This window comes from Polyodon spathula, chromosome 16 (genome assembly GCF_017654505.1).
Source record: "Polyodon spathula isolate WHYD16114869_AA chromosome 16, ASM1765450v1, whole genome shotgun sequence".
Taxonomy (NCBI): domain Eukaryota; kingdom Metazoa; phylum Chordata; class Actinopteri; order Acipenseriformes; family Polyodontidae; genus Polyodon; species Polyodon spathula.
Genome location: NC_054549.1, coordinates 25769568 through 25792245, shown reverse-complemented (window position 1 = coordinate 25792245; position 22678 = coordinate 25769568). Strand labels below are relative to the sequence as shown.

Here is a 22678-nt window from a genome sequence, read left to right as displayed (position 1 = left end):
AGCAATTACAGCCATGAGTCTATTTGGATAAGTCTCTATCAGCTTTGCACATCTGGACACTGCAATTTTTGCCCATTCTTCTTTGCAAAATTGCTCAAGCTCTGTCAAGTTAGATGGGGACCTTTGGTGAACAGCAATTTTCAACTCTTTCCACATATTCTCAATTGGACTGAGGTCCCGGCTTTGACTGGGCCACTTCAAGATATTGGCCTTTTTGTTTTTAAGCCACTCCAGTGTGGCTTTGGCTGTATGTTTGGGGTCATTGTCCTGCTGAAAGATGAATCTACATCTAAGTCCCAGGTCTCTTGTAGACTTCAGCAGGTTTTCCTCCAGGATTTCTCTGTACTTTGCTGCATCCATTTTGCCCTCTATCTTCACGAGCCTACCAGGCCCTGACGCAGAGAAGCATCCCCATAGCATGATGCTGCCACCACCATGCTTCACAGTAGGGATAGCGTTCCCAGGATGATGTGAGGTGTTAGGCTTGCGCCAAACATAGCGCTTAGCGTTGAGGCCATAGAATCTTCTTACACTTAGTCTCAGAGTCTCGCACATGTTCTGGCAAACCCTAGCCGAGATTTGATGTGAGTTTTTTTCAACAATGGCTTTCTTTTTGCCACTTTCCCTTAAAGGCCAGTTTTGTGAAGCACCCGGGCTATTGTTGCCGTACTCACAGTGTCTCCCAGCTCAGCCGTGGAAGACTGTAACTCCTTTACTGTTGCCATAAGCCTCTTGGTGGTCTCCCTGACTAGTGTCCTTCTTGCCCGGATACTTAGTTTTTGAGGATGGCCTGTTCTAGACAGATTCACAGTTGTGCCATATTCTCTTCATTTCTTAATTATGGACTTTACTGTGCTCTGGGAGATAGTCAATGCCTTGGAAATGTTTTTATATCCTACCCCTGGTTAGTGCTTTTGAAGAACCTTATTCCGGATTTGCAATGTTCCTTCGTCTTCATGATGTAGTTTTTGATAGGAAATGTATTAACCAACTGTGCGACCTCCCAGAGACAGGTGTATTTAAACTGAAATCATGTGAAACACCTTAACTGCATACAGGTGGACTCCATTCAACTAATTATGTGACTTCTAAAGACAACTGGTTGCACCAGAGCTTATTTAGGTGTGTCATAGCAAAGGGGGTGAATACTTATGCAATCAATTATTTTCTGTTTTATATTTGTAATTAATTTAGAACAATTTGTAGATTTTATTTTTCACTTTGACATTATGGACTTTTTTGTGTTGATCAGTGGCAAAAACTCCTAATTAAATCCATTTTGATTCCAAATTGTAACACAATAAAATGTGAAAAAGTCCAAGGGGGGTGAATACTTTTGAGAACCACTGAAAATGACACGTCTTGAGGTGCTCTAACACAACTGCATGTTTAAAAGGCTGTGACAACCACACAATATACAGCAAAGGAAACATAACATGCTTCTTAAAATTTGTAGGGTGTTTTGCAACACTTTAAAGACAATTAAAAACTCTATTCTCAATACTAAATACATCAAAGACCCAAAGGAAACATGGTTTTAAGAAGAAAAAACACAAAAACTTACCAACCACTGTTTCCATTGTTGGCTTACTTTTCAGACCACATCCTAATGGCTGCTTGTATTTCTGTCTCAGTGAGATTCTCACAGACATCTGAGATTCGTTGTGTACACCAGTGAAACTGGCACCGATGTTAGATGGAAGGCACAAGTTCTTGGGTGCTTTATTCTGGTTCTTCTGCATAGAAGCTGACTTGGTCCTGGGTGGGATCTCGCTCAGCTCCTCCCAGCTGTAATCACAAAGGTTTTGTATGCCATACGGCAGCCAGACATCTTGTTCCCTGCAGTCCGTCAAAGCCTTTTCGATCTCTTCCAAGAGTTCTGGAGCGTCTGCCTTGTACTGCTCAAACCCGCAAACAAACTCCATAACTTTATCTGCAAGAGAATACAACTATGTTTAAAACTCCTGGAAAAATGTGATATGTTGAGATCACAAGATCTGTTCACCACTCAGAACTGGACAAGCATAGGTGGGCAGAATGGCCGTGTATTAGGATAGTCGGTTGGTCAAAGCTAGCGGCAGGAATAGTAGAGGTGGGAGACAGGATATTGCAGTTCAGAAAGCGCTTCTTGCACACTTCTATTCTGTACAAATCAAACAAAATAAATCAACAAAAAATCAAAAATAAACTAGTGTAGCACCCAAGCAACAGCTATATCAGTGCAGGACCGCAAGCACACCTTGCTGTTCTTAATTCTTTTACTAAACTAACTCTCTGGAGCTGTCTCCAAGATCTTTTATAGCATGTGGCCAGGTGTAATTGATCACCAGTGAATTAATTAGCACCTGGCCACTTTTTAGCAGGGAAGGGATCTGAACCCCATCCTGCCATATTAAACGTTCTTTTTTCTTCAAACAAAAGCACAACTAATATCTACATTAATTACATGTGCAGGCCCCTGCCCTGTCACAGGCCTCCCCTTGTTATAAAATGGTTATATACAATAATGTACTCAAATTCCTCTGAATTCCAATGGATTCGCTGCTATTCCTGTGCTGTTCCACTTGGACTGATTATGAATTTGTGAGCATTTCTTTTAATTTTACAAAGGACTACAAAAATCATTACAAAATAACAACAAAACATTTGTTACTCAGATGTTACACCTTAGTCTCCTTCAAAAAGTCTGAGTTCATTAAAGACTGGAGTTGAGGCTTTGAAAATGTGTCCCAATAAGAAATCTCATGTGATGTGTTGTGATGTTTTTAAAGTGCTAGTCTAAAGATTTTAACTGATAAACAATACTTTCTATAGTAAACTTGAAGTACTTCACAGAGAAACTGTTTGATATGATTATGTTTGCTTGACTTACATTTTTATAAGCCATTACTATTGCAAATGCTAAACAAATAAGATGCTCTGTAGAACACCACACAGATATCTACTTCAAATTCACAGTTTTTTAAAATATTTTCCCGCAGATTTGGATTACCTCTAATTATGAATCATGTCCCCATTGGAACCTATTAGAAACATCTACACTTATAATTGTGCTGGGAGTGTAGATCTCACACTCAGAATATCAATGACAAAGCATTCTGAATGTTTAAACCACAACAGGTTCTGTTTAAACAGATTCCATATGTTAATATCCGCATTTCATCTGTTTGTTTGTTATTTTTTTATTTTTTTAATTTAGATTTAATGACTTGTGTGTGGTGGCTACCTGCATGAGAAATACTCAACTTTATTAGAGGTAGCCACTGAACACTTTAAATATCAAATTGTAAATAATCGTTTGTTTGTATTTGAACCAAAAACAATATCATTTACATTGCAGTATAATTATTAATAATAATAATAATAATAATAATAATAATAATAATAATAATATTATTCAATTCCCAATGTAAACTACACAAGTACTGCTGGGGTTCATGAGCATGCCTCCCACCCCACAGCTGTGTACAATAATTGTCAGTGGACTGAAGAAACCGCCCTGCCCTTTCCCACCTTCCTCTCCAGTCAATGGCATACAACTCTCTTACCTCAGCTTTCGTGGACCTCCCAAGGAACTAAGTTCATTTCAATTGTAGTTTCTGCTTCAGTCCTCATTCACTATTTGTCTGTGATTCTAAATTCTAGAACCATCTCATGTGTGTCATCACAAAGTGTTGTTAACTGTAAATTCTAAAACGTGTTCATGTGTTCCAGTGGCCTATTTCAATGGTCTAAAAATATCGGATCTTAATATCACTGTTTTGAAACTATGTATCCTGCTAGCCAGGTTTACTTATTCACTTCATTTAAAAATATAAATAGGAGTTGACGTAGTTAGGGTCTGTTGTTGAGGCACAATCACTTGGATGCTCCAATTTGAGAAAGTTTTAAGATCAATCAGCTACCAGAAACCTGTAGAGCTTAGATACAACAGCACAGCAGCAACTACTTTACACTTGTATACAGCGCCTTTCAAAACCAGGTCCTCTCAAAGCGCTGAACTCATTTCAGCAGAGCAAATGAAAACTAATACTTAAAAATGACTAATTAACACTTTATTTGTTAGCCAGCTATTTAAAATCAGTTCACAACCTCAGGGCAATATATCAAGAAATGCCTTTTCAAAAAGATATGCTTTAAACAAGATTTGAAAATAGGGACATTTTGTCTGACCATAGGTGGTTGGACTTCAAAGGCGAGAGAGAATGTTCTTTCACCCTGGTATGCCTTTTGAACCTGGGAAGTTGCCACAATCTGACATCCTCTGAGAGGTGTAGGCCAGTAGGGGTATGGCAATTGTGGGGTAAAATGGCCTTCTCGCATTTGTAAATTTTAGGAAGGCCGTATTTAGATCTGCCACTTTTTATATCATTAAAACAGAATAAAAGGGAGTTCTTTTTGTCTAGCTGTGGAAGTTTAACAAAACAGTGTTTGCATTAATTTTGTGTAATATTTCCTTTGCTTTGATGCATTGCTTTAGGCTTGCATGTGCAGTTTTAGCATTAATAGTTTACCAAGCCAGTTTGCATATGCAGAAGCGTTGGGATCTTTTAAGAACCAACTAGACAAAGTTCTAGGATAAATCCACTACTAAACCAGACAAGCATTGCTGGGCCGAATAGCATTCTCTCATTTGTAACTTTATGTTCTTATGTGACAGGAATGTTGAGTCACATGCATTACCCAAGTAATTCCTTTCCTATAGCAGATTCACATGATTGGTTAAAGACTGCTTCTACAAGCACTGTGCAGAACAGAATGATAGCCTTATTCCACTGATCACTGAAGCTAAATAATCCAGGACCTCTCTGCAGACAGACACAGTGAAGCTATTGTAGATGCATGTCTTGTGTATTTGTTGGTCATGAACTGTAAGATCAGACATTCTTTGTCTAGCCTAGCAGGTGATTTTTTGGGCAGCAAATAACCATTAAGGCTTGATAGGAACAGTACAGATAGAAAGTGAACACAGATAATGCATTGTTATGAGCTGCAGGCTAGGTTGTGATACATTGGACTGCAGCACTGAAGATCATGGGAATGATTTACTGCAGGCTTTGCATTTCAAACGAAGTTCCTTTATTTCTTCAACCTTAGCCCAAGTCCTATTCTCCCCCACAGATGATGCATATCCAGTCTGACAGTGATATAGTGGATGCATCCAGAAGTGATCCAGTTGGCTCGGCAAGTGACTGTGTATCAGAATGTGGATACAAGGGGCAGCCTATGCAGCGGTCTACATTTATATCTGGATTTGTCCCCTGACATTTTCCCATGCTATTGGTGTTTCATATGTATTTCCAGCAGTGCGGTGGGGGATGCGTGTGACCGACGTGCTTGTTTACACTCAAGATTTAAACACTGTATAGATTAGACTGCCATTCTATGAATAAACAATACTGGTGAAAGAATAGGCCCCATGGGTGTTGTAGACAAGCGGTTGCCTTTTTCAAAAATTCCGACCCTAAGCATTCTTTTTATAGAATAACTTGTAATTTGAAGTTATAATTCAAAGAGTGGCGCTATAAAGAAAGGAAACACAACTCACAGGAATAATAAGCCAGGGGATACTTCACAGGCAGAAGACACTACAGACCATATCGTCAAAGTGTTTCCTCCATTTTTTTTATTAACTCCTGTGTTTTTTTTTTTTAAGTGAGAAAATCAAGTTATTGTTGCAAAATGAAAATCAAAACACCTTGAGAGTGCTTAAGAGGACTTGAAATATATAACACAGTTGTTTGGTTCAAGTTTTCTAGGTGTTTTACCTCTGTCAACAAATAGGAGTGAATTAAAGAATGAACTATATATTGCATTGCATCTATTAATCTTAAATTATTTGTTCAAATAATGAACTGCTTCAGAGTGTAAGAAATTATTTTATTTTTCTGTAAAGATTCTTGAAATGACACTTTTCTTAACCCTGTTTTTAAACTAGCCTATTTGACGAGAACCTTTAAAGCACATCCATGTACTGCAAACGCATGTTTGTGTTCTCAGTGGTGTAGCCCAAAACAAAAGCAAATTTAAGTTTAGTTGGATCAGTTTAATTTTAGAATTGTAGTGAGTTTATTAAAATAAAAATACATATAATTAGTAAAAGGGTTAAGGACTAATGTTAGCAGTTGTACGAGTCATCCGTCTGCAAATGAGCAACAGAAGTTCAACGTTTTCTTTTTTATATTACAAATCCCAGGTCAGCTAGAAACACACAGTTTTGGACTCAAGTCATGATACCAATCTTTTATTGTAAGAAGGCACACTGCAATCTATTGGATTTATATTATATGTACAAACAGTCTTTGGTATTGTCTCCACCCCCAGTTTATTCCATATCTGATTCAGATGTTGCCATCCTCCACATGAAAAGCAATTTAAAGGTTAAATAAATAAATTTCAGCAACACACACACCCCACCATAGCTGTAAATTCTAAATTAGATATAATAGGATATGGCAATGCAGTGAACAAAACAAAAAAGCTCCAAATACTGTAATACTTTGTTACAAGATGTAACTCCAACATGACTATACAAGAAGCTTTGTTAAAGGAAAGACATCAGAAAAGCCTTTTGTGTTGCCAATGGCGTTTTCCATTGTTTACAACTGCAGCTGGTGGCACCCTCTAGTGACAGCCCGTATGTAGCACGCCAAGGCTCATTTTTTAAAGCAAGACCAGTTTAAGATAATAAAAAATAAATAAACACTGCAAGACCCAACTTACTTGCCGATAGGAGCAGTTCATTTATTTCTCTTCTTGTTTTGTTACATGAAAATGTATTTAAAATGTGCTTCAAAATAGGCACTCAGGTGTTAATGTACTGTAGCAGACTGGTCTCTACTGTGAAGACACGCTAATCCAGGCAATGAACCATGAATCTACACTGTTATACTTTAACCAGCTATAGAAGGTACAATTGTAAGACAATCATTTCAAGACAGAAAAAGCCATTTCAAGTAATTTTTGCTTGCACACATACGAAATCGCAAAGGTTCCTAAATTACCTTCATCCACTTGCCTCTGCCTTTATTTACAACTACAGCCTTTCTCCCAAGACTCCACAGCGGCAGTTTTGAACCTGTTTCTGGTGGATCAACCGATCTGCCCAGATCAACCAGTTGCTAGGAACCGGACGAGCCCTGTTGGACCGATTCCTATCTCTTGTTCTGGTTTTCTTACTGTGTTTTGTAGAAGGGGAACCTGTTTATACTGAGTGTTTGTAATATGCCAGCAAGTCGTCGAGACTCTGCTGCTCTGGTGGATGAGTTTGGGAGGCTGATGCTTGCGTGCTTCCAGGACTCTGTGCTGCCGGGCCCTGGGGGGGATAGCCTTGCCTGGTCCTGATCCAGCTTTTCCCCTGGTTGGGTTTCTTATAGTCGCTGAAGTATTCTGAAGGAGGAGCAAACTCTGCCTCCCGTTCATCCCTGCATTGACTTGTCCACTGGCCAAGCGCAAACTCTGAAAAAAGAAATCAAGAAAGTTTAGCTGCAGTTTTAAATGGAAATGGAAATAGAAATGTGAACAAACACCAAAAGCATTCTCAGTGTAATAATCTAAAATCTTAGGTACGTACAATTGATATGTCCAGAGGTCAAAAAGAATGTGGCAGTGAAAAGGTTCATTTATAATAGACAACACCTGTAATGGAACTTTGAGAGAATACTAGAACACAGCTTGTAAAGACACTGTGTGTAAAAGTCAGTGTTATCACTAATAAGGTCAGATGTTAAAAAAAAAAAAAAGTGGCACTGAAACAGTTAATGTTGACTGGACACCTCCTGTAAAATAACTTTACTGAAAATTCACGCCAGGGCTGGTAATATATCTTGCATGATATATTGTACAATGAGGTGTGTATACATGACTATCACCATTTCACAAGAGATGAACAGGTATGCATCAATGTTCTGCATAAGGTGAACTCATGTAGAGCCAAACTGGATTGTGATTAGAGTCCCAACAATCTCTTCTTTCTCCACTGAAAAACAGATTGACAGCAACAGTCTATTACAGTAAAACAGTCTATAGAATACATAGTAGATGTCAATATTGATGCAATATAGCCATTTGACATTTCTTTGACAGGATATTTTGTATTAGAAATTGTATCCCCATTAAAGTGATTGTAGCTCTAAAAATAATTATGTAACTCAACAGCTTGTGTACTCCAAGTCGTTACATAAGTCACAAATGTGCAGTTTTGAAAGAAACACACGTTATAGTAAACTTGTATTTTTATTTTAAAATATGATGTCTGGTGCTACCGGAATTCTCTGTTTAAGATTAATGAAAGGATTATGTTAGCTACGATTACTTTAAGCTGAGCTATACAGTTTAGAAATGTGCTACCTTCATTGTCTGCTACATCCAGTTCCTCTTCTACTCCATCTACTTTCAGTTTCTTCATCTTCCTCTGACGTACTTTCGCAAGTCTGGCATCCAACATGGCTTTCTGCTTGCCCTTTAACTTTTCTCGCTTGGCTCTTTGCTCAGTGGTCTGGATGAAATTCACATACAATTGGCTCCATAGCTATGCGCCGAGTTTTCAAATTAACGAACGCCACCGTTTTATTGAATGCGGACAGTATTATATCACAAGGAAATACTATATAGGTTTCTTTAAAGGCCAGCTGATCCAACATAGCTGTATGTTTTTTAAGTAAAACTTAAAAAAAAAAGGTTTTGGATACTGTCTGTTTTTTTTTCTAAATTATTTTTTTTAACAAGTCGTGCCGTGACAAAGTCTACTGTGGTAGCGCGCGCTCTGATTTGTAAATGTAATGAGTTCATTCACCTGCAAAGTAAACATCAATAAAGCATTTTTATATACACAATACACAGAAATGCGTTGTTATTCATTCTACTCACCCATTTGAACATCATGATTAAGCCCAGTTTGTAAGGTTTTGCGTGCCGACGGAATGGACTTTTTTCGTTATGACTTTTTTTTTTTTTTTGTAAGAATAATAATTAATTCTAAATACGCCCCTAAAATGTTAATTGTAGCCTACTATGATTTCTCAATAAATTAACAGTCTCTGTACAATTAGCAACATCGATATTCAAGATTGTACAGCTGCATAAACAGCCACAATTACAGTTAACAGAACTGTTTGTCCCGCCTCAGCTAACTTATGAATGTTAACTCTCAATGTGACTACAAGTATAATAAATAAATAAATTATGGGACACCAGAATCACTGCTAAGCCCTCCTGAGGTGTCGTGGGCTAGTCAACGAAACACCGAGGATGGAAGGTGCCCACTTGAAGACCCCAGAGATGTACCCTACTCAGCTCAATCCAGACAGTTGTCATGCTGATGCGCTGGGGAAACCGCTCTGGGTTGCTGGCTCCGGGGATCATCGCAGCCGTTGTGTGTGCTGATGCGCTGGGGAGGCAAAATGAGCTGATCCCTGGAGCCAGCATTACACTTCAGCAATCAACACCAGACAGAAGGATATCTACATCATCAGATGGAAAACAACGCAAATAGAGATGCAGATGGATCACTTTAGTTTACTGCAAAGCTACGTCTTAGTTGGTGCTTATCTTGATGAAAGCAGAGTTCAAATCAGCATGAAGTTCAACATCTACTCTCATGTAATGGAAATCATTTTATATATCTCATGGTATTGACTGTTGATCTACTAAAAAAAACTTTACAAAAAATAGGAAGATATTGCATAGTTGGCAACCAGTTTGGGGTCATACAAGTACTAATATGTTTGTGCAGTTTTTGCAAAGGCTTTGTTGGGCACACAAGTCCTTGTCTTATTAGATTATGAAACGATGACTCGTCTGTCTAGAAAAAAAACCTGGTTTTCTGAAGAAGGTGTCTAGAAGGGATAGTATCCTAATACTAAGTTGGGATTCGTTATCATGTTCTTGGAATACTGCTATCCAGAATACGGATGGATTCATTTGGAATACCCTGTTTACATGGCATGGAATAGCTGTTCAAATTTCTCACTATTCCGAATACAACTGGAACAGGTGTCCGGATAGCAATATGGGTGCAGACAATTGCACCTACTATGGACGGCAGGTGCGCGACCTCATAAAAACTCTGCATTATCTCCTCACTGTTTGCTCTGGTACTGGGGAATTTAATATGTTCCTCAGCACTTCACAGCAACGCGGTTATGAACCAGTCAAGGTGGCAGACCCAGCTGACTGGGTGATCCCCACTGTATCACCTGCTACCTTCTGGAAGGTCCAGGTAGCCAGGATACACATATAGACAGAAACTATCAATTGCTCAGACAAGGCATGACTGCGCAGGTTTGTTCTGGCCAGGTCATCATGCAGCATGTGGCATAGATGAGTCTGACGATACCTGGACACGATTTGCTCATTGCTGAGCTCCTTATATGTGTGCCAAGGCCGGTGCACCCTTTCAGCATATTTTTTTCAGCATATGTCGGGGTTGCTGTTGCTGGGTGTGCACATCCACATGTCGACGGACATGCTGCATGCTACCCATGTTTCCCATTGTTGCCTGTTTGTAGTCAGTGCTGGAATGGTAGTGTGGGCGGAGTTACGTCACAAACCTGATTTTGTGCTTGGCGCATACCTTCGAATATACCAGGATCACGCATATTGCGCGATGCATACTTTTTACTTCTGCACAGCGCAGAATGGATTGTGACATGCAAAAGGACATTTCGAATATGGCAACTTGGCACAATTTCGGCACAACGGCAATTTGCGACGCACATACCCCTCTGCGCGGTGCACAAACCGTTCAAATATCAGGCCCCATGTCTTTTATTATGGGTTGGGAGGTTTACCAAAATTTGCAAAATACTAAGGGAGTCTAAATTTGAATTACTAATGCTTACAATAACAGTAATTCAAGTGAAATAAAAGTTGCACTGCATTAAAAAATGTGAAATGCTTCCCCAAGAATTAAACCCCAAAAACCCTCCGTAGCTTTTGTGAAAGAATGTCCATAGCAAGGCAAGCAGTTCTCTAGACATATGTAATGCAAGTATAACCACATCCACTATAACCACAGCCTGTGACATGTACCCTTAAAAGAGAATTAGAGTAGGGAGGATTGATTTGATTAGTTTCTAATCCAGACAATGTACAGCATTGCAATCACAATGTTGCACAGGAAAGAAACCGCATTACATTATAAAACACTGCTGAGGTCATTTGGTACCTGGTCTTGCAACATGTCCAGAGTCTCCCTCTGTTTAAATCTGAGTGCTTCATCTTGAGCAAAGGCAAAATAACCAACACCAAGCTCCCGGGCCTCTGAAAACCAAATCAGAAAAAAAAAACTATATTGCTTCTTCATTCAACAATAACCACAGAACTAGCTGTTGGGGATGTTGGTATTACATTTAAAATGTCCCCTGAATAGGATTTTCAGTCTGCAAAGGGTTGGATTACCATTCAACCCATATAAAGGCTAAAAAAGCCCTTCTTGCAGATTTCCGAAGGCCAAAACGGGGGAAAGATAATGAAGTGGGTTTCCTGCTCCCACAGGAGAGACTAGTCAGCCTCAGGACAGGTCAGGGGAATGCTTGAGCAGTGAAGCCAGTCCTTACTTCTTTCTCTGAGCCCCAGGACAGGCCAGGGGAGTGTTTGAGCAGTGGAGCCAGTCCTTTCCTCTTTCTCGGATGTCCTCGTAATGCAGTGGTCCGATGGGCCTCTTCAGCGCCGCCTCCTCCTCCTCCTCCCACTGCTGCCGCTGCAGCTCACGACGCATGTCTTCAGACAGCAGGGTCTTTCCCTTGTCCTCCTGCCTACAAGCAAACAAACTTCACAAACCTTTCCACAGCAGAACATGTTTCAGATATTTAGGAAGCCTAAACCTTTAGCAAATAAAGTCAAATGTGCATATGAGAATAAAAAGATCCTTTGCAGCCTTGTCAATGTGAAGAATACTGCGTCTACATGTTACAAAAGATGCTCCATTATAAACTTTTGAAAAGTGAGGCAGTTCAGCTGTAAATAGTGACAATAAGTAGGGCTGACATCATCAGGATTCATCAGCCATTAAACCGGCAAAATGCAGATTAAAACAGTGTTGATACAACAAATATGCCAGTTTTGCTGTGGAACTCAGAACTAGTACTAGTACTAGTGTAGCATTGAGTTCAATACTGTTCATTAATGTCATTTCTTTTCAATGCACTTTACGTGTGCAACAAACTAATAATTAAACACAGGAAAACACGTTGCACATTGCAGTGTTCTGTACTGTTTCAATACTGTGCAGCTATTTATGTACTTATGCTTCACCAAAGTGATATTAAGTGGGGTGGAAATCAGTTATGACAGATAAAAGAAATTGATTTTAACTGGAGTATAATATACACCACTCAGCTTCTAGAGATACATATGTATTTTGAGTCAACACATTTATCTGTGAAAAGAGAAACATTAGTAATAACAAAACTACTAAGAAGCAAGTTAGGTGAAAGTTGCTTCACAGAGATTGGGTTAATGGGCAAGAACACATTGCATTCACTCTGCTAATTTAAAAAATGCAGCTTGCAGCATGGGTTGAGGATGTGCCACATTGGTTGAAAGAGATGGAACGGTAAATATTTTGTTCCTCAAAACATGACGTATTCACGGTTACCTTTTCAAATGCAGGTTTTTTGTCCATTTTTAGCAACTCAGGTAAATCCTTCTTCATGCATCGCCTTGATCGACCCAGTGAATCGACATAATCCACCCTGCAGAAAAGAAAAAGAAATGGAAGCGTGTAAGAGGGGCATCAAACCACTTCACCTCTGTGTGTCCACCCCTGGATGAGCAGCAACAGTCAGCGGGACTCGCTGACATGAAACCAGCAGAGAGAGTCCTTTGAACTTACCCGGGGGTTTATTTTCAGTTATAATATTTAAAGAATACAAGGAAATGCAAATAAACTGTCCGGAATGCTTGGATACTACATGCAACCACTGCACATTCATTGCAGACGTTCTCTCCTCAGATTGAATCCACTGGACACACCTTGCCACTCCTGACGATTAGTTGTCACTACATCTTAGGGAGGGGAATTTTCAAACCAAACTCTTGAAGGAATGCAAGGAAATAATAATGTAAATTAAGCATAATGAGATTTGGGCTTAATAAGACTTGGGCTTAATGGGTTAGATAAGCTCTTTACATCAAATAGTATCTCTCTTTTTTTTTTATAGAAAGGGAAACAGCAACCAATAAAGTTATCAAACCCAAAATAAACACATTTAAATGAGGGGCTTGTAAAGAGTGTCTGGTTGTTTCTTCTTCATTTTAAAATTGGATTCTGTGTTTGAAAACAATTGTGCGAACGAAGACTTGGGAGTGAATATGTTTAGGAATGCAGACCCTTGTTTGTGAAGGCATTGCCATTCCTGGTCAGGGTACTCTGAACGAAGACTTGGAGTGAATATATTTAGGAATGCAGACTCTTGTTTGTGAAGGCATTGCCATTCCTGGTCAGGGTTCTCTGAATGAAGACTTGGACTGAATGTTTAGGAATGCAGACCCTTGTTTGTGAAGGCATTGCCATTCCTGGTCAGGGTTCTCTGAATGAAGACTTGGACTGAATGTTTAGGAATGCAGACCCTTGTTTGTGAAGGCATTGCCATTCCTGGTCAGGGTTCTCTGAATGAAGACTTGGATTGAATGTTTAGGAATGCAGACCCTTGTTTGTGAAGGCATTACCATTCCTGGTCCGGGTTCTCCGGAGGTGGGATCTCACTGTCTGGCAGCGCCTCCTCAGCAGATTCCCTCACTGCTGTTCTCTTGGCTGCGTCTCTCTTCTGATCGATAATCTTCTGTGTAAAATCCACCAGGAACAGGCTCTCAGTTTCTTCATCTGAAAAACAAGCCTGTCAGTTACATATACCCCCCGCCCACCCAAATTCAAAATTACAGCTCTCAGTATGAAAAAGCTGATGATCATGACGTTTATCACCAGTAAGTACAGATTAATGTTCACTAAGAATTTCCAAATGTCATGACAATTTGATTAACAATTATCCAGATATATGCAAATTGTACATGTGACATACAGATATATGGGCGAACATAGAGACAGATGTGCCCTATATCCTAAGAATCTGCTGTTATCACTACTCTATTCCAAATAATGTTCATAACAAGTTTCAAGACAATTGGATAAGCGGTTTAACAGATACATGGTGAAATCTGTGAAGTGTGACATATGTATGTACAAACACTTCTCCTATATTCACTTAGCAGGGCACTTCATCCCCAGAGGAGGACATTAAAACAAGCAGGACACAACAGTGCCAGTCAAAAACAATGAAAAGCATGTAACAGAACTTGTAATGCTTTAATTAAGCAACAGAAACAGAAGAAGGGGGCTTAACCATCTGGTAAGGCCTGCCTCATGCAGTTGAATGTCCCAAGCTGAAATATAAGCATAACATTTGATAACATTCAAAGTCCTTAACTAGCGATTAGAAACCAATTAAGCTAAAAAAACCACCCAATCCATTTTGTAATGCTGTATCTGTTTCAAATAAAATAGAATTTCTGACTCATCACAAATTGCCTGATTTATTCTGAATTCACACTGACGTCATTTAAGGTGCTTACCTAGTAGATCTCCATTTGTCATCTGCTCATACAGTCTGGCCTTCTCCTCCAGCTTCTGTCTATTGCAAGAAAACAAAACAAAGTACTTGTGGAAACAAACAGAGAGTGTGGGTATCCAGAGTCGGGAAGAAACACAGAAGTGATGCAGTAACACTGCACAGGCTCTCCGGATTTATTTACACTGAACACAAAAGGAAAGGACCATGGGGCTGTACCACTAATGGCAATGCCATGGACGACAATACACAGCATGTGTAATACACACAAATAAAATATGGAAAATGCAAAAACAAAAAATGAAAGATGGACTAAAAACAGACCCACAGCTCCTGCTGGTTAGGAAGGTCCCCCTGACACACTTCACTGATTTTAAAGCATCTCCCTTTTGTTGTGAGACACCCACCTGCTGGTTAGGGATCCACAGCTGCCAAACACAGCAGGTGAAGCATCTGACTCGCTCCTACAAATATATGCATGTGCTCGAGAAGCCAGTGATGGGACACTGTCTCTGTTACACACACACATACTTTTCATTGACTTTACAAAGCAATATGAAAAGTAACAGAGACAGATGCTGAAAGGCAAGACATGTGCAGTACAACAATGTTCTCATCATTGCTTTGTCAGGTAAAATGACTTTTTCAACCTGAAAAAAGAAACAAGTACCAGTGGTCACAAATGGAGATTAGACAAAGGGGCATTCAGAACAGAAAACAGGAGGCACTTTTTTACACAGAGAATCGTGAGGGTCTGAAATCAACTCCCCAGTAATGTTGTTGAAGCTGACACCCTGGGATTCTTCAAGAAGCTGCTTGACGAGATTCTGGGATCAATAAGCTACTAACAACCAAACGAGCAAGATGGGCCGAATGGCCTTGTCTCGTTTGTAAGTTTGTAGTATGTATTTCTTATACATATCTACACACACACAGCTCTTACTTTGACTTGTCCAGTGTGTTCTCTTCTTCAGTCTTCGGCTCCCCATCTCTCTCAGCTCATGTTCTCTGGTTTTACTATTTATAGGTATGTATTTGGGTAAAATTAACATTTTTGTTTTATTCTATAAACTACTGACAACATCTCTCCAAATTCCAAATAAAAATATTGTCATTTAGAGCATTTATTTGCAGAAAATGACAACTGGTCAAAATAACAAAAAAGATGCAGTGCTGTCAGACCTCGAATAATGCAAAGAAAATAAGTTCATATTCATTTTTAAACAACACAATACTAATGTTTTAACTTAGGAAGAGTTCAGAAATCAATATTTGGTGGAATAACCCTGATTTTCAATCACAGCTTTCATGCATCTTGACATACTCTCCACCAGTCTTTCACATTGATGTTGGGTGACTTTATGCCACTCCTGGCGCAAAAATTCAAGCAGCTCGGCTTTGTTTGATGGCTTGTGACCATCCATCTTCATGATTCATGCGTCCTTCACAAAGACAAATCTGCCCGATTCCAGCCTTGCTGAAGCACCCCCCCAGATCATCACCGATCCTCCACCACATTTCACAGTGGGTGCAAGACACTGTGGCTTGTAGGCCTCTCCAGGTCTTCGTCTAACCATTAGACGACCAGGTGTTGGGCAAAGCTGAAAACTGGACTCATCAGAGAAGATGACCTTACTCCAGTCCTCTACGGTCCAATCCTTATGGTCTTTTGCAAACCTCAGCCTGGCTCTTCTTTGCTTCTCATTGATGAAGGGCTTTTTTCTAGCTTTGCACGACTTCAGCCCTGCCCCTAGGAGCCTGTTTCGAACCGTCCTCGCCGTGCACTTCACCCCAGCTGCCGTTTGCCATTCTTTTTGTAGGTCATGTCATCCTACGGTTGCTGAGTGACACTCGAATGAGTTGGCGGTCATCCCGGTCAGTGAAGAGTCGTTTTCGCCCTCTGCCGATCTGTAGCTTTGTTGTCACCAACGTGTGCTGCTTGACCTTGTTCTTATGAACCGCCGTCTTTGAAATTTTAAGAATGGAATGGAAGTATTTACTATGCCTCTGTGAAATGTAACTGAGTAATATTACAGCATAGAGGGAGGGATCACAGCTCACACAATAGCAGTACTTTCCATATTACAATCAGCACTCTCCTTGCCTAGAGGGTAGTAATCTCATATCTTTTAAAGCGCTTTGTGATGGTGGTCCACTATGAAAGGCACTATATAAAAATAATAATTATTGTTATTATTATTATTCTTATTATCAAAAGGGATATCCGTTTACAACGTATGTATTTATTGTGCACAAAGCCAATGGGTTTTAACAGTTAGAAAACATGACTGTAGGTATACTGTGTTACTTCCCCCTTCAGACTGTACTCCCAGCACTGCCTACAGTCAGAGCAGTGTCTAATAATAACACAGATTCACTTTGTATTTACTGCAACAGAGGCCCTGCAGTTGCAAAAAGGATCAAACAGATTTTAAACATCTGTGTCTTTATCTTTGGCAAGCCCCTCACTCATTGCAGTTTTACATATCTTCAGAGATACAGGTACACTGGTCTCCACATAAAGCAGTGAAAACTGCTGGAAATACATACATTTAAATAGAATATTTCACTGGGCAGACCTGGTCCAAACCAGTTACTAACGCTACACTTCTATATTCATACACATTGTATACGGTACTGACAAACTGTCTGCGTAATCTTCATTGCTCTGGTCAGTAGGATAAAAAGTAGGAACTATGAGCATACTGTATAACAGCTGTTGTCTTTAACATAGAATTATAAACTAATGATTATCTACAGTTTTATAATGTATATGTGGTGTATAAAGTATAATTCACCAAGCCCATACATTAAAACATAAGACTCTAAAACCACATATTCATTCATTCATTCATTGACCTCCTAAATATTCTATTTTGATACTGAAGTGCTCTCACTTAATAGTTAATGGGTCCCACTTTTTTAATGATCAATATTAAAGTGGTTTATAAAAAAAGGGTTTAAAAGATGGATAATGGCATAACCTTTGCATTGTGTGTTTAGTTTTTATCTGAAAACATGACTTCTAGTCATGGGAGGGAAAGGTAGATAACATTAATGAATAACCCAACTAAAGCAATACTTAAAGTGATTGAAGCTAAAAAAAATTCATCCAATCTCTTTATAGGTCTCAAATGTACTTTCATGGTCATTTTACCTGGACAGTGAAATTGTCCCCAACCAGTCAAGGCCTTTTTTCTGGTTAGTAACAAACCAGCTGCTTCCCCTAATGACTGACATATTTTGAAGCCAGTAAGCTGCTTGACCCCAAAGACACTGTTGAGGTAAAATGACCTAGGCAAGACAAGCTATGTAAAGTGAGAACATTCTTTTGCCTTCTGTCGTACCAGATAAAAAAAGAAAAACATGAATACATGTTTGCAATATCATTTTTCTTTTAAAACAGATTTAAGACCTGTATAGTGAATGAATGTGCACAAGATTTATACACATATTTTGTTAGCTAAAACTACTTTAAAACACTAGGCGATGTATGTTTATGCATCAACAATCTGACAAATTTCTAATCTAGGACTGTCAACTTGAATACTCTGTCCTTCATGTTAAACACCTTGAGTCTGTCTCTCTTCTGAAGACAGTCAATCAGAAGGTGTGCCAAAAAAAAAAAAAAAAAAAAAAGTGCCAGCTAAGCTTGTTGTTGGATTTTTTTAGGTAGTTTTTTAATGTCGCCATAGTTTTTGGGCCCTGGTGTATTTCTGATGTATAGGCATTGGTGCAAATGTTCAGTTCAGTTCAGCTCAGCTTCCCTCTCCTCTCTCAAGTGTTGGGCCACTCTGCGTGATATTCGCTGGATGTCTTTTACAATGCTTGGCTGATCTTCCAGGTCTTCATGAAGTGATCTTGCTATCTCCAAATTTCTGTAGTGTTCCGGCCTCACAAGATGACGGACTACTTGAAGGCATCTCTCTTTTAGTGTGTATACTGTAAATAATAACAACACACAATATGGTCAAGGCACATGTCGTCTTGTGACAATCATAGGACAACCTATGAGTATCAGTATACCTACATGAGGCAGGCACATTTATCACAAGGTATTATAAGAGTATCACAATGTGGGGTAATGGTGTGTTTGCATAACGTATCACACTTTTACACAGACATTTACCAAGAGAATCATGCATCCAGTTATGATGAAACCTGGAAGGCCACTACTTTGCACAATTTATTGAGAGTATCAAAATCTGGGGGTATATGGAGGCACCATAGCTGTCTGTCCATTGTGTCTGGTTCCTAGCTGGTGATTGATGCCAGAACTTTGTCTAGTCGGCACATAAAAGATCCCACTGATTCACCATCCTCTGTTTCCATTCAATCTCCAGTTGTGTTATTTGGTTCCAATATTTGAAATACTGACAAATGTTAACTGTCAACTCCTTTTAGGATTTCAAAAAATCCCATCTCCCCTAATGCTATATACCTGGTAATGTGATGTTCACCATAACGGACTGAGCATTTTCCTGTGCCTTTGGGAGAAACAGCTCTCTTCCATTCACAAGCAGCCTCTCATCTGTTTCTGCATCTCTGAACATCCAGGGGTGACCTGAAAAAAAAAAAAAAGGTAATTCATTACTTAAAAAAAAAAAAAAACACAACTGAAGCACCCAGAATAATCATGAGTATTCCTATAATAACTTGAACTGAGAAAAGGGAGACTTTGTATAAAATGCGTGCATGTAAGCCAGTCATGTGGTTTCAGTCACAAATCAATTTATGTATACTCAATTAGTCATTGATGGATCTAGCGCAAACCAAAGCTACATCATTTTTCTATTTTAAGATGTAAAAGGTACTTTATCTAACATGTATAAAAACCAAGATAAACACAATCAACCTGCAAATCCCCCCAACAAAAAAAAGGTACAGTATTTAACCCAAAATAATCTTTAATTTGGATTGCACCAATCTTGAAGCTGCATTACAGGGTACTACCACAAGATAGCTGACTGCAGAACTTTAAAAAAGCAAACCGATCAGAAAGCAAAACATCGAGCAGGTAAATACAGCTGTATGCTAAGAGATCTGAAATGTTGAAAATAACAATAAAGCCAAGTTGACCTTGTCTGTGCACGCCTTTCCTGACACGCTCAAGAAGTAAATGCCTTCTAATCAAGGTTCTGTTGCTTAAATAGAGGCAGAGAACAAGGCAGATTTTTTGCTTGCATGCTACCTTATGAATACACTGCTCTCAGCAAACAGGCAGGCAACTGACAACAAAATGATGTCAACCAACCAGACCTGCAGCTTCTGTTGAATCATGCGTTTGGATGAAGTACTGATTAGAGGAAAAACCTCAGAATGGAGTGTGGTAACCAGCGGTGTACCACAGGGATCAGTATTAGGTCCTCTGCTATTCCTAATCTACATTAATGATTTAGATTCTGGTATAGTAAGCAAACTTGTTAAATTTGCAGACGACACAAAAGTAGGAGGAGTGGCAAACACTGTTGCAGCAGCAAAGGTCATTCAAAATGATCTAGACAAGATTCAGAACTGGGCAGACATGGCAAATGACATTTAATAGAGAAAAGTGTAAGGTACTGCACGCAGGAAATAAAAATGTACATTATAAATATCATATGGGAGATATTGAAATTGGAGAAGGAATCTATGAAAAAGACCTAGGAGTTTTTGTTGACTCAGAAATGTCTTCATCTAGGCAATGTGGGGAAGCTATAAAAAAGGCTAACAAGATGCTCGGATACATTGTGAAAAGTGTTGAATTTAAATCAAGGGAAGTAATGTTAAAACTGTACAATGCACTTGTAAGACCTCATCTTGAATATTGTGTGCAGTTCTGGTCATCTCGCTATAAAAAAGATATTGCTGCTCTAGAAAGAGTGCAAAGAAGAGCGACCAGAATTATTCCGGGCTTAAAAGGCATGTCATATGCAGACAGGCTAAAAGAATTGAATCTGTTCAGTCTTGAACAAAGAAGACTACGTGGCGACCTAATTCAAGCATTCAAAATTCTAAAAGGTATTGACAGTGTCGACCCAAGGGACTTTTTCAGCCTGAAAAAAGAAACAAGGACCAGGGGTCACAAATGGAGTTTAGAAAAAGAGGCATTCAGAACAGAAAATAGTAGACACTTTTTTACACAGAGAATTGTGAGGGTCTGGAATCAACTCCCCAGTAATGTTGTTGAAGCTGACACCCTGGGATCCTTCAAGAAGCTGCTTGATGAGATTTTGGGATCAATAAGCTACTAACAACCAAACGAGCAAGATGGGCCGAATGGCCTCCTCTCGTTTGTAAACTTTCTTATGTTCTTATGTTCTTAAGAACAGGAGGAGCCGATAAAGAACTGATAAGCTCTGTTTCCACCCACAACCTAACTTACTTATGATGCCACATCATGTTCGTTTGTTGTCACATACCAATACAATTATGGCCATGTAAAAATAGAAATCCAATCAGATTTTAATTACCAGAGTGCAGCTCCTCAAATCCAGGTATGTTTGCTCTTTGTACCTCTTCTTTAAAAAAAAAAAAAACACAACTCCCTGTCACAAACTAACAGTTTCTCCCTTTTATAAGCTGCAAATATGAAGTCTATAGCTCAACTGGTCTCTGTGATATACAATGTGCAGCTTATTTTTAGTGCATCTGAAATCACGTATATATATATATATATATTATATATATACATATATATATATAATATATCAGATATATATATATTATATATTATTATTATATATAGATCTGACTTTCGTCGTATCTACCGTATTTAAACACTGTTTACACTATCACTGATAGAGTTTCATAAACTGTTTTGGGAGAACGACCCTATAATACAGATACCGTAAATAAATAAATAAATAAATAAATAAAGTCAATAAGGACAATTCTAGGCCCGGTGAGTGGCTAGGTCCTGAATTAAATAAAAATGTATTGCGCCCCAAATGCTACAGTTTATATTGACTATGCCTCTGCCATAAATCTAGGTCCAGATTTATACTTAGACCCGTCTTAATGAAAAACCCTAGATATTGGTTTAAACCATTCGGGATATGTTTGAAAATAAGCAACATATAAGTGTCCGAAACACGTACTTAATTATATTATTGATAGTATACATAAGATTTTATTTATTTATTTATTAGCAGAGGCCCTTATCACAGTACAAAGTATCGCATAAAAACATCACATTACAAGTTATTACATTATAAAATATCACATTATAGAACATAATACAGATAAGAGCAGTTATTAGCATAATACAGATAAGAGCAGTTATTAGCATAATACAGATAAGAGCAAAATAAAGAATATATCATATGGACTCTGCAGTGCTTACAAGCTCGACTGGTATGATAGACGCAGTTCTTTTTTACTAACTTACCCACGTATGTTGTCATCCTTCTCCCCGACCCAGGAGGCAGATCTTGGTAGCGATGCGGCTGCCCGTTGAAATTGATCCAGACTGGTCGGACCACACGGGGGCTTCTGTTGCAAAATATAACGTTGGAAGGTATTCGGCTGTTTATGGACCTCACTAAAGGGAGCTGGTCCGGTCCCACGGGAGCGTCTTGAGGCATCACTGGTCAACGCAAATTTATAAATCACGACAGAATGGTATAGAAAAGTTTTTTTTTTTTTTTTTTATTAATTAACTGGGTATAGTAAATGTGTTTTTCCACAAGATTTTAATATCCAACCTTTTGACTGGATTCGGTAATTTTAAAAATGAAAGAAAAAAAAAGTTATATGCTGTTTGTTGTATTCGTATGAGCAAATCTAGCTCTGAAAATTGAAAAGCCTCCGATAACAATACACCGGTACAGTTACAAACAGCTAAATCCCCATATTCATGTAAAATATATATTTATTTGGCCAAAAAGGCTAAATTTCAGACGATCTTGTTCTTCTGTAACTGGTGATTTGGTTTTAGTTTTAAGACTTTTTCTGACGTCGTATCCTTTGGTTGTGGTGTTTTGTTTATAATTTCCTGGACGCAGCACGGAAGAGCCACCCCTAACAAATCCCCTCGCTTTATTGGATGATCAAGTGTCAGTTACTGTGTAAAACCATGAAATCTCGTTTAAAACGACGGACTACAACTCCCAGAATACTTTGGAAGACAT

At 38.9% G+C, this 22678-nt stretch overlaps 2 protein-coding genes across 2 annotated transcripts; both read right to left on the bottom strand.

Moving 5' to 3' along the window:
• Nucleotides 1-6077: 6077 nt before the first annotated feature.
• On the bottom strand, nucleotides 6078-16648 carry LOC121328992 (coiled-coil domain-containing protein 174-like). The gene is made up of 9 exons (XM_041274153.1): nucleotides 16642-16648; nucleotides 15511-15565; nucleotides 14572-14630; nucleotides 13672-13825; nucleotides 12593-12695; nucleotides 11625-11749; nucleotides 11168-11267; nucleotides 8265-8497; nucleotides 6078-7463 (listed from the first exon to the last, which is right to left on the bottom strand). Exons 1-9 carry the CDS (start codon nucleotides 16646-16648, stop codon nucleotides 7205-7207), a joined length of 1095 nt encoding a protein of 364 aa, XP_041130087.1. The 3' UTR covers nucleotides 6078-7204.
• Nucleotides 16649-17960: 1312 nt separating this feature from the next.
• On the bottom strand, nucleotides 17961-22540 carry vhl (von Hippel-Lindau tumor suppressor). The gene is made up of 3 exons (XM_041274853.1): nucleotides 21937-22540; nucleotides 19009-19131; nucleotides 17961-18509 (listed from the first exon to the last, which is right to left on the bottom strand). Exons 1-3 carry the CDS (start codon nucleotides 22130-22132, stop codon nucleotides 18316-18318), a joined length of 513 nt encoding a protein of 170 aa, XP_041130787.1. The 5' UTR covers nucleotides 22133-22540; the 3' UTR covers nucleotides 17961-18315.
• Between the last annotated feature and the right edge of the window lie 138 nt (nucleotides 22541-22678).